This window comes from Dipodomys spectabilis, unplaced genomic scaffold, assembly GCF_019054845.1.
Source record: "Dipodomys spectabilis isolate Male_0828 unplaced genomic scaffold, ASM1905484v1 ptg000006l, whole genome shotgun sequence".
In the NCBI taxonomy this organism is placed as follows: Eukaryota; Metazoa; Chordata; class Mammalia; order Rodentia; family Heteromyidae; genus Dipodomys; species Dipodomys spectabilis.
The window spans coordinates 20,467,648-20,480,034 of record NW_024870683.1 but is presented as its reverse complement, the minus strand read 5'-3'; the positions used below and the strand labels follow the sequence as shown (position 1 = coordinate 20,480,034).

The following is a 12,387-nucleotide window of genomic DNA, read 5'->3' as shown; positions in this document are numbered from 1 at the left end:
ATGTTTACTATGCTCTTTTCTAGTCACTGAGGTTTCAGTTCAGGGAATGACAGATGACTCACTATTGGATGAATTGAAAGCAGATTTCTTTGTAGAAGATTTCCTTGAGCAGTATGTGTTTTTAACCTCAATTTCCCTTTATACTTAGAAGATAAACAGTAAGTTCTTTAGATGCTTGAAAAGGGAATGTTTCTGTCCTTTATCTCATCACAAGTTTTGTTTTACATGGGAAAAAAAGACCTGATTGAATCAGAGGAGGGGATAATTACAAGAGATTTAAATCATTTCCTTTTTTAAAATTAAATTTATTTTATTATCTTTAAAATAGTAGTACAAAGCGTTTTTATCTTTCCCTTATTTATCGTATTCTAATTAGTCTCTGTGTTGCAAAAGACATTGAGATGAGACATATAAATTATGCTTTTAATCAATAAGTAAACCTTCTGTGGAAAGTCTCTGTAGAAAGTCTTTTATATTAAGTATAACACCAAAATCCAAAATGCTAACCAAGGCTTACAAAGTCCAGAATGATTTGATCTTTGCCTACTTGTCTGACTTTACTCTTTGCAGTCACTATGACTCTTTAGTTTTGCTTGGAATATGTGAACATTATTTGCCTCTTTATACCTTTGTATGACTCATTCCCTACCATATTCAGAGAATTGCAGAAGTATTAGCCCTTCATTGGCCCTTTCCTAACTACAGTCTCTAAAATATATTCTCTTATCAACACTCTGGATGTTATTTGGGCCTGGGTGCTGTCCCTCAGCCACAGCGCCATTTCCAGCTTTGTCTGCTTATGTGGTGCTGAGGAATCAAACCCAGGGCCTCATGCATGCAAGGTAAGCACTCTACCACTGAGCCATCTTCCCAGCCCTACATAGCATTCATTCAGAGCAGTTTTTTTAAAATCACTTGGCATTGTTATTTACTTATTTTACTTACTTCATTTCTAGTATAAGATCTCTTATGCCAATATCCTAATGGTGTAGACAATGTCAAATATACCTCTATCAATTAGAAAACAGGTATGGGGAAAGTTAAAAGAGCCAAAAACAATCAGACAAAAAAATTCCCAGGATTGGGAACTACAGGAAGTTGTTACCCAGCTAAGCTTGAAGAAGCAAGAGGCCTGAGCAGTTATCAGTCTTGTAAGAACCAAAGCTACAGGGTAAGAGCTGTCTGATAGAGATGTAACCTGTAGTAGAAGAGTGCAGTTACTCACAAACTGTGGCCCAACAGGGAAGGCGTTGGAAGAAATAATATTCCAACCGGTCTCATCTTCGATTGCCTGCCAGAGCATCCTGATGGCTGAATCAAACTAGAAGCCATTGGGCACAAAAGCTTGATTGGTTTGCAGAGATCAGCTTCTCAGATTTGAGAACAGAATAGGCAAATTTGGGTGATTTTGAGGAACATATATAGAATATATAGGGCAAGGGCAGTGTATCAATGAGTGGCAAAACTATGTCTTTAACTTCATCATTTTTGATTTTTTAGGAAGTGTATTTTGAGGAAATGATTTGATAAGTTTACCAAGGTGTCTCTTGCGTTATTGCTCATAATAGCAAACAATTACTACAAACCTTAGTTTCCCATAATAAGGAACTAAATACATGATGATTTGTTGATTATGTCAATCAACTTCCACTTCAACAAAATGCTTGAGAAAGAGCTATTCAGCAAAAGGAAAAGCTTTAACTGAAGATGTGGCTCAAGTGGTAGAGTACCTGCCCTCAATTCAGATTATATCACCATTCCTCAAAACAGGAAATAAATAAGCTAAGTGCTAGTGGCTCACACCTGTAATCCTAGCTACTCCTAGCTGAGATCTGAGGATCATGGTTCAAAGCCAGCCTGGGCAGGAAATTCCATGAAACTCTTATCTCCAATAAACCATCAGAAAAACCAGAAGTGGCACCTGTAGCTCAAGTGGTAGAGCGCTGGCCTTGAGCTGAAGAGCTGAGGGACAGCGCCCAGGCCCAGAGTTCAAGCCCCACGATTAACTAACTAACTAACTAATTAAATAAATAAATAGAAAAGGTTTATTTTGGCTCATAGTTTTGAAGGTTCAGCAGCCCATGATCAATTGGCCCTACTGCTTTTAAGTTTATAGTGAGGTAGCATGTCATGGGAGAAGCATGATATGGGAAAGCAAAATTGCTGACCTCATGGGCTAGAAGTTTAAGAAAGTTGTAAAGTTCATTTTCAACATAACGACTTGTACATCTCATTGTTGCAATGGGTCCACCTGTATCTCTATTTAAACGATTTGTGAAACCTCATCTCTTAAAGGCTGTAATGCCTCCCAATAGTACCATTCTGAGGATCAAACTTTTAACACATGGCCTTTGGAGGACATGTAAGATCCAAACACATGACTGACACATGAGATCCTTCATTCAAAAATGCAGTCAGTATACATTGACATGGCAATGTGCACATGCTTATTTACCAGAAATGAACAGATTATAAACCTCTATGTACATGAATACTATTTACTTCCATTTAAAATATTAAAAAATTGAGAAATCTATATGACATTAATATATATCTAGAGTGTTGTGGCCTAGGTGACTTTTCTTTCTGTTTATTGGAATTTGATCATTTTCCCATCATGAAAATGTGCAATTTATTAATAAAATGTTTTTAAATTGGATATCAATAATATCAGTAATTTTTATACAGTAATTTTATAATGTCATAGACAAACAATTACAGGAATAGTGAATCCGATTAATGGTGTATTTGAAGAGATTGTTCCAAGTTCCAACCCAGACTCTCCAACAAACATAGAAGACATCTTAATTACCCTCAAGGATGACAGTGCAACCTTTACATCTATTGAAAGTTTAGAAAATTATCCAGCACTTCAAGCACAGAACCGAGGTATGGCATTTGTTACTGCAGGTATAAAATCTCTTCCTAATATGTATTTTATCATTTCAGTGAGATTTTTGTTTAATTTGATTTTTGTTTTTGTCTTATCAGTGATAACTATCTGTATAATTATGAGTAAGCTTTGCCAAGTAAATTTTTCTTCTTTCATTTTTAAAATACTTTTTGTAAATTGGATATTGTTTGATGTTTGTTTGCTGAGCTTCAAAATAACTTACTAAGATTTGTTCATAATGTGCCCATAACATATTGCTATATGATGCTGGTACTGTAGATACAGAGCTCATGATATAGGAATCTAGTGTAACATTAGATTACTAGATTATGAAATTGGGGAGGGGGGTATATACTATTTTTCAAAACATGCTAAAGATTTTTTATTTTATCTAATTTATGAAAAATCAAAATGCAGAGTGGAGATAGAATAGTTACATGTAGGTCAAGAGATGCACCTAATTTTTGAAAAGTTACTGTTAATAGCAACTTAAATGACATTTTATCCAAGCTATTCCGAATCTCCTTAGTAGAGAGTGCAGCATTACTCAAATTATGTAAAACTTGCTGAGAGTTGACTTCCTTTTATATATTTCCTTTCTTGATTACTCAAATTTAAGCATCTCATATAGTTAACTCCTACCACTTAAGAAACGTTAAAGTGGGGCTGGGAAGGTGGCTCAGTGTTAAGAGTGCTTGCCTTGCAAGCATGAGGACCTGGGTTCAATTCCTCAGCACTACCTAAGCAGAAAAAGCCAGAAGTGGTGCTGTGGCTCAAGAAGTAGAGCACTAGCCTTGAACTGAAGAACCGAGGGACAGTGCCCAGGCCCAGAGTTCAGGCCCCACGACTGACAAAAAAAAGAAAGAAAAAGAAATGTTAAAGCTTGAGTGTAAAAAATATTTTGATTAATTTCTCATCATTTTTCATCTGTGTATAAATTAACATTGAAGCCAGGTGCCAGTGCCTCACACCTGTAATCCTAGCTACTCAGGAGGCTGAGATCTGAGAATCACAGTTCAAAGCCAGCCCAGGCAGGAACGTCCGTGAGACTTTTTTCTCCAATAAACCACTCAGAAAACTGGAAGTGGCTCTGTGGCTCAAGTGGTAGAACACTAGCCTTGAACAGAATGCCGAGGGACAGTGCCCACGCCCAGAGTTCAAGCCCCATGACCAACCTAAAAATAAAAAAATTAGCATTGACAAATAAACATATAGAGATGAGTCCTTCTTGTAGTTTGAAGAAATTAAAGTCTAAACTGGAGAAGATCATATAGCAGAAAGGAGAGGCTGAATTTGAAATCAGATTTTAATTTTCATTCCAAATTTACTCTTACAAAGTGACACAATTTAGGGAAAGTTGTCATCAGATTTTTTGAGAAGGGAAGAAATTTATGGTTTAAAATTTTATTTTTCTTAACATTATTCTACCTTCTTACCAAATGAGGGGTATAAAATAACATAGGAATATTACATTATGTATATATGCATAAAGGAATATTTTTAAAAATAAGGGACTATACATAACTATTATTATTAATGTGGCAAACTAGAAGACACCATTAGCAGGAATCAAGTATACACTGAAAGAAAATATGCTTGAATTTCTCAAGTACATATGAATTGTTCATGTCCTGTATTTCTTTTTGTTGGGGGGTCTGGTCATGGGGCCTGAACTCTGGGCCTGGGCGCTGTCCTTCAGCTCTTCGGTCAAGGCTAGCACTCTACCACTTGAGCCACAGCGCCACTTCAGCTTTTTTCTTTTTGCTTGTGTGGTGCTGAGGAATCGAACCCAGGGCCTCACGCATGCAAGGCAAGTGCTCTACCACTGAGCCACCTTCCCAGCCCCATCATGTCCTGTATTTCTAAAGTAGTTCTCTATCATTAGATATCACTTCATAAACTTAGCAATCTTGGCTATATTGATTACTGCCATATTCATAGAAATGTTGGTCTTATTAATTTTTTTTCGGTACTAGGGCTTGAACTCAAGGCATTGAGCTCTTGCTTGGCTTTTATATTCAAGGCTGGTGCTTTACCACTTAAGCCATACCTTTTAGTCCAATAAGAGTTTTATTTTTGTTTTTTAATGTTTTTATTGTAAAAACACTGTACAGAGGGGTTACAGTTACATGAGCAAGGTAATGAGTACATTTCCTATGAAGCATTGGTGCCTCCTCATTTGTTTCTCCCCTACCATCCCTTCCCTCCCACCTCCACAACTACACCCCCTCCCTCCCCCCCACCTAAATTGTAAAGTTCATTTTTCAACATAGTGTCTTGTATATCTCATTGCTACAATGGGTCAACCTTCCTCTCCTCAAATTAGACCAACATCAAATACAGTGAAACAGGTTATACCATGGGGAAGGAACATAAAAAGCAACAACAACAAAAAAACCACATGGTGCATTATAGATACGTTAGAAACAATAGCAAGAAAGAAAAACCACTTGTGTCCCTATCTTGGGGTTCATTTTCCTTAACATCCTCTTATCTAGTCATATGTACATAGCTTTTGACCTTTTCTGCTTGTCCCAGACATACACTAATTATTGCAAATAAGGGAAACCATGGGACCTATGTTTCTTTGGGCCTGGCTTACTTCACTTAATATACTTTTTTCCAAGTCTTTCTATTTCCTAACAAATGGGCAATGCCATTCTTTCTGATGGAGGCATAGAATTCCATTTTGTGTGTGTGTGTGTGTGTGTGTGTGTGTGTGTGTGTGTGTGTGTGTGTATTTGTGTGTGTGTGCGCATATATATATATATATATATATATATATATATATATATCACATTTTCTTGATCCATTCATCCATGAGTGGCATCTGGGTTGGTTCCATGTCTTAGCTATGGTAAATAATGCTGCGATAAACATAGTTATGCTGATAGCTTTGGTATGGTATTGTTTGTGATCATTTGGGTAAGTACCCAAAAGTGGGATTGCTGGGTCATAGGGGAGTTCTATGTGTGGTCTTTTGAGGAACCTCCATACTGCTTTCCAAAGTGTTGAACAAGTTTACACTCCCATCAACAATGCAGTATGGTTCCCTTCTGGCCACATCCCCTCCAGCATCTGTTGTTATTAGAGTTCTTGATTATAGCCATTCTAACTGGGGTGAGGTGAAATCTCAATGTTGTTTTGATTTGCATTTCTTTTATGGCAATAAGTGTTTTTTTAATGTTAGAAAATTATTGATATTAAATTATATCACATATCTTAAAACACTTGTTTACATTTAGGTAATTTGAGGCTTTGGCAAGGAAGACAAAAATATCTTTCCTATTAGTGGGCCTCTTTTTTTGCTTCTTTTTATAGTTAACTAGCCTAAATTTTATTCCTTGTGACAAATTAACACTCTTCTATATCTGTGGGACACACGTATAGTGGTAATAATTCCAAGGAATGCTGTACAACCAACCATGAGAATATAAGGAAGCAGTACTTTGGGTTAGTGCAAAGGACATGTGGCTGTGGTGAGATGCTGCCCTCAAGTGGCTCCATGAAAAAAGGGTAGTTGAGTCCCCAGCATAGGGGGAAAAAGAGCAGTTGGAAAACAAGACCTCATGACTGACAGGAGATGTCCCCATGTATTCCTAGTAACTGCAGAATGTGAAGCTAAGTTGGAAAGAAGGCTGTAGGGCCCATGTTTGGAAGAGGAAAGTGAAAATGAAAATATAAACTGCTACTGATTTTACTGTTCATGCGACTTAATTAATGTTTGCAGAATGGATAGTGTAATAGGGACCAAATTATGTTCAACTTCCTCAGATAAACCCAACTTAGATATGGAATTGATTGGCCAGCTTTCTTTAGTGTGTCATAGGAAACTGTAGTTCATGAGATTGTTAATAAATGAATACAGGCTGGGAAGGTGGCTCAGTGGTAGACTGCTTGCCTTGCATGCCATGAGACCCTGGGTTCGATTCCTCAGCACCACATAAGTACAAAAAGCCACAAGTGGTGCTGTGGCTAAAGTAGTAGAGCACTAGCCTTGAGCTCTTCAGCTCCCCACAACCAACAAGAAAAAGGAAGAAAGGAAGGAAGAAAGAAAGGAAAAGAAAGAAAGAAGAAAAGAAGGAAAGAAAGAAAAGAAATGAATGGGTTCTCACAAGCAATCTCTTAGGAAACTCTTTTATAAGACAGTCTCTTTTGACATGCCCCTTTAGGCATATTTACTAGCAACTTGCATGCCATTCATTTAGTTAGCAGTGAGAGATATCACCACCTGAAAACTCTATATTCTTCTTCTCAGGTGACATTTTACCATCATTTAACTGACAGGCTATAGCCCAAAATAAAAAGCTATTGGCTTCCAGATTACAGTGGTTTTCACACTGAGAGTTTGGCTTTCTGGGTAATTCCTTCTTTGATTTAATATTTCCCTTTCTCACTTTCTACTCATGATTTCATTGAAGACCTGAGGAATGTCTTATGTTCCTACTTGTGGCTCAGAAACTGTTTAAGCTCTCATATAGCCAAGATTCTAAAATAACCCAAACACAACAGAGGGGGCACAAAAAGGAAAAATTTAGTCCAACAACAAACTATTACTAGTAGTGGCTCTTTATCTGTATGAGAAACCATACTTCTCAAGTAAAAGTTATATAGATATGTAGATATACTTTGCTATGTTATTTTGATTATAATCAGCTTGTTTGTATAGATAACTTTGTAATAAATGAAGGAATCAGAGGAGTTGGCTTTGTTTGGAACCTTTCTACATCATTTTCATTCCTTGCAAGTCAAGAGTCTTTTGTAGATGAATTGGAGACCTTACAAGTTAAGATGATTCAGAGAACAAGAAATCAGAGTCAGCCAAAGTCCAATGCTTTTATTTTTTTGTTTTTGATCCTGTTTTTGAAGCACAAAACATTTTCCTCTATTGACTAAGCTAGTCTTAGTTGATAAACCATAAGCCATTATGGTGCAACTCTTGTACTATACTTGGCTGTTCCTTAGGGTCCTAAATGACATTAAATTTTATTGAGATTTTCTTTATGTTCTTGGGTTTGTTTATTTTTTTTTTTTTATTGTTGTGGGGCTGTCCCTGAACTCTTTTTGCTATAGCTCCACTTCCAATTTTCTGGTGGTTTATTGGAGATAAGAGTCTCATGACTTTCCTGCCCAGGCTGACTTTGAACCACCAACTTCATAGCTCAGCATCCTGAGTAACTAGGATTACAGCCATGAGCCACCGGCACCCCGCTTGTTCCATGTTTTATATGCGTGATATAATGAAGAACTATAGGTTAAAAATCCAAGAACTGATTAAAGTAACTAGATCCTTTTGAATAACTTTTAGATTTTATTTCTTTATATTTCTTATTTCTTTTCAGATTTAAATATTGAAGATGATAAAATAAATTTTGTAAATGATTTGGTGACTGATAAAAGTAAACTACCAACTTTGAATACTGTTTCAAGTAGATCAGAACTACTTATGGTAAAAGGCCTCCTTTTAGATTTCAAAGAACAGAGCACTGAAGAAGCTGATTTGTTTAGGTATGTAATTTCCTAATGCTGTTATTGATTTTTATAAGAGAAGGTATTCTTTGTATGATCACAAGTTTAGATGTTATCAATATTTTACCATTGCTTTATCTCAACTTACTTTTTTATCATTATTTGTTTTATTGGCTATATTTGTTATATAAATTGCTCTTTGTAGGCAGTAATGAGTGTTGTTTCTTTTTTGTTTCAAGGGAATATTTTTCTTTTCAAGAAGATTTGGAAGGTTTTTTAAAAGAAAGATTTTATGTGGATAAAGAAAACTTTTGTCAGAAGAAATTAGTAGGTTTACATGAGGTAATAATATTTTCTTTCAGTATTTTTATAGAAGTAAAGAAGCATGCTTTTTAAAATAAATTTTAATCATCTACATCGACTGTTTAAAATGATCAAATACCTGATAATGCATTGGATGTACATCAATTAAGAGGTCAAATGTACTTGGAAGAAGAAGTTCTCAGCTTAGCTCTATATTGGAATTACTTGAGGAGTTCAGAAAAGGTTGAAGTCTGGTTCCTACCCAAATACATTATGTTATAATTGCTCTGATGTGCAGCTCAAGTATAGAGAATTTCAAAACCTCTGTCAGTAATTATAATCAAGATGTCTAGGAAATTAAGTAGTTATGTCTAATTTAAAAATTTGAAGCTAAAGCTAGAAATGTTGATTTGTGAGTTATATTTAAAGCAGATAATAGATGAGTTATATGAGAAGTGATCTCATTGAGAGAGTAAATTGTACATGACTGCATTTTAGATACTGCCAATGTCTAATAAGGGTGATAGCATCTTTGTGTATTCAAGGTCAATTTCTCAAAATAGCCCTTCTCACAAATTTGTTATTACGGTATTAATATATAAAAAATTCTAGCAGTTGGAACTATAAGTCACAGCTAAACAAACTTAAAATTTTAGGCCATAATACATTAGATACATTTACTAAATTACTTAGAATTTTATGACAAATGAAAATGTTTATATTTATAGCTTTTCTTAATATATTCAAAAGACATACATATAATCTCTTAAGACATTTAAAGTGTTTCCTTGCTTAGTGCCTTTCTTTCAGGCTTACGCCCCAAATCCTACCTATTCGGGAGTCTGAAATCTGTGAATGGAAGTTCAAAGCTAGCCTAGCAAGGCAGAAAAATCAGACTCTTATTTCCTTTTTTTTTTTTTTTTTTGGTCGGTCGTGGGGCTTGAACTCTAGGCTTGGACACTGTCCTTGTGCTCTTCAGCTCAAGGCGAGTGTTCTACCACTTGAGCCACAGCGCCACTTCCGGTTTTCTAGCGGTTTATTGGAGATAAGAGTCTCATGAACTTTCCTGCCCGGGCTGGCTTTGAACCATGATCCTCAGATCTCAGCCTCCTTAGTAGCTAGGATTACAGGTATGAGCCACCGGCGCCCAGCTCGGACTCTTATTACCAATGAACTAGCCTAAGAGCCAAGCTAGAAATGCCGCTCAAGAGGCTGAGCACTAGTCATGAATGAGCAAAAGCACAAGGCCCTGAGTGCAGATCGCAGAACCAGCAAATTAATTAATTAATTAAAATAGAATGAAGGGTTTTCTTACAGTTAACATTTTAACATGATAGTAAAAATACTAATTCATCTATTGTTGTCTTTTTCTTTCAGTTGTCCTTCTCCTCTCCAGTTAATTCTTAAGAGTAGTGCATTTAGTCAGTGTTACTTGTTCCTTACTTGTATTCCAGTTCTGCCAAATGAACGGAAAGTGTATTCCATAGGGGTGGAGCAGAGATTAATTCCATTACATGATGTCTTTTCATTTCTCCTCATTTATCATCTCTCATTTTCTAAAAAATTTTTGTCATTGTGGGCCTTTAACTTGGCCTACAAACTGTCTCTGAGCTCTTTTTGCTCAAGGTTTGTGCTCTACCACTTTGAGCCACAGTGTCACTTCTATTTTACTTGTTGATTAATTGGAGATAAGAGTCTCATGGACTTTCCTGTCTGGGCTAGATTTGAACTTCAATCTCAGATCTCAGCCTTCTGAGTAACTTGGATTACACTTGTAAGCCACCTGTGCCCAGTGGAGATTGTTGTGGGTTTTTTGTTTGTTTGTTTTTGCCGGTTTTGGGGCCTGAACTCTGGGCCTGGGTGTCCCTAAGCTCTTCAGTTCAAGGAGAGTGCTCTACCACTTAAGCCACTGTGCCACTTCCAGTTTTCTGGTGGTATATTGGAGATAAGAGTCTTGGGGACTTTCCTGCAGGGCTGGCTTTGAACTGCAATCCTCAGATCTCAGCCTTCTGAGTAGCTAGGATTACAAGTGTGAGTCACCAGCACCCAGCTGGGGATTGTTTTTAATTTACAATTATAAACTTTTGTTGTTAGCCAAAAAGAAGATTCTTTTACAGCTAGGGATATTCTACGTAGGTAATGAGTGACTATATAAGATGTTACTCCAAACGTTGTTTATAATAAGAATCTATTTTTAATTGTTATACTTGTAGTTTTTAAAAGTATCTATAACATTTAAAAAATTGAGTATGGCTTTATTTTCAAATTCAGTGTTTTTTTAATTCAAAAATACTTACTTGGAAAACCATCCTTAAAACTTCTTTTGATTTTATGTTATTTCAGCTATCAACTTTTCCTTCTCAGTGTGAATCCTTAATATCTACAAATATCAGACAAAAAATTGATACTCCATCATCCTCAGAACCAAAGGAGTCATTAAATTTCATGCCAGAAGTAATAAATTATATAGATGATAGTGAAAAACTTTTGCAAGGAGGTGAGAATTAACTTTAAAATATATTTCTTATTTTTTAAAAAAAAACTGTTATCCTAGTTCTTACTAAAATTTTTGTGAAATATTTTATAAAAGGGTTCTATAGAAATGGTTCTGTGGCTCAAAGTGGTAGAGTGCTAGCCTTGAGCAGAAGAGTTCAGTGACAGTACCCCAGCCCTGAGTTCAAACCCCTTGACCTACCAAAAAAAAAGTGTTCTGCAGGCTGCATGTTGCAATCTCAGAGTTATTATTAATATGACTTTGTATTGCCATTCTTTTTTTTTCCAGTGTTGGAAATTGAAACCAGGATTTCAAACAAGTTAGGTACACACTTAGAAATAGCTATCAAAGCACTATCCCAACTTGTCATTGTCTTTATATTACTTTTAGGCTTAAAACTCTGAAATTGATCTGAATTTTTCAAAATAATTGTATTAAAAAACCCTAAAACACCTATGACTACACTGATTTTGTGTAAAGTTTTCTTAAGTACAATAGAAGCACTATCAATTTCTTTACTGGTGTTTAACTCTGGAGCAACTCACAAGTAAGGCACTCAGAGTAAGGATTCATAGAATCAAATGCCTATGAGTCATAACCGATCATTTCATTCCAGTTAGTCTTTTTTTTTTTTTTTATTGTAAAGCTACTATACAGAGGGTTACAGTTACATGAGTGAGGTTATGAGTACACTTCCTCTTGAACATTGTTACCCCCTCCATTGTTTTCCCCCTACCATCCCCTCCCTCCCTCCCTTCCCCGAGGTTCTTTTTTTTTTTTTTTTTTGATTGTGATTTAATGATTACATAATTTCAAAGTCACAAGTTCATTCTAACTTCCCTGGAGCAAATTGTCTACCACAGTCTATAATATATAACAGTGTTCACATGTTATATACCATATTTGTGATCAGCAGCATGAGGATATTTAGTAGTGGTTCAACCAGATGAGCGGGAGTTCTTTGTTTCTTAGGTCCTGTTAGTTTTGTCGTATCACCTAACCTTTTGGATTTAGCATCCACTTATGAGGGAGACCATGTACCGTTTGTCTCTTCGTTCTTGGCTTACCTCGCTCAACATGATTCCTTCTAGCTCCATCCATTTCCCTGCAAATGCCATTATTTTGTCATTTCTAATGGCTGCATAATATTCCATTGTGTATAGATACCACAATTTTTGGATCCATTCATCTGTGGTGGGGCACCTAGGTTGTTTCCATATCCTAGCTA

At 36.1% G+C, this 12,387-nt stretch overlaps 1 protein-coding gene across 1 annotated transcript in view; it reads left to right on the top strand.

Moving 5' to 3' along the window:
- Shoc1 (shortage in chiasmata 1) overlaps window positions 1-12,387 on the top strand; it is a 73,830-nt gene that overhangs the window by 5,999 nt on the left and 55,444 nt on the right. Inside the window, exons 3-7 of the mRNA XM_042695850.1 lie at window positions 24-111; window positions 2,708-2,889; window positions 8,236-8,401; window positions 8,602-8,704; window positions 11,009-11,162. Of these exons, the coding sequence (XP_042551784.1) occupies window positions 24-111; window positions 2,708-2,889; window positions 8,236-8,401; window positions 8,602-8,704; window positions 11,009-11,162 (693 nt within the window). The remainder of the gene's footprint in view (window positions 1-23; window positions 112-2,707; window positions 2,890-8,235; window positions 8,402-8,601; window positions 8,705-11,008; window positions 11,163-12,387) is intronic.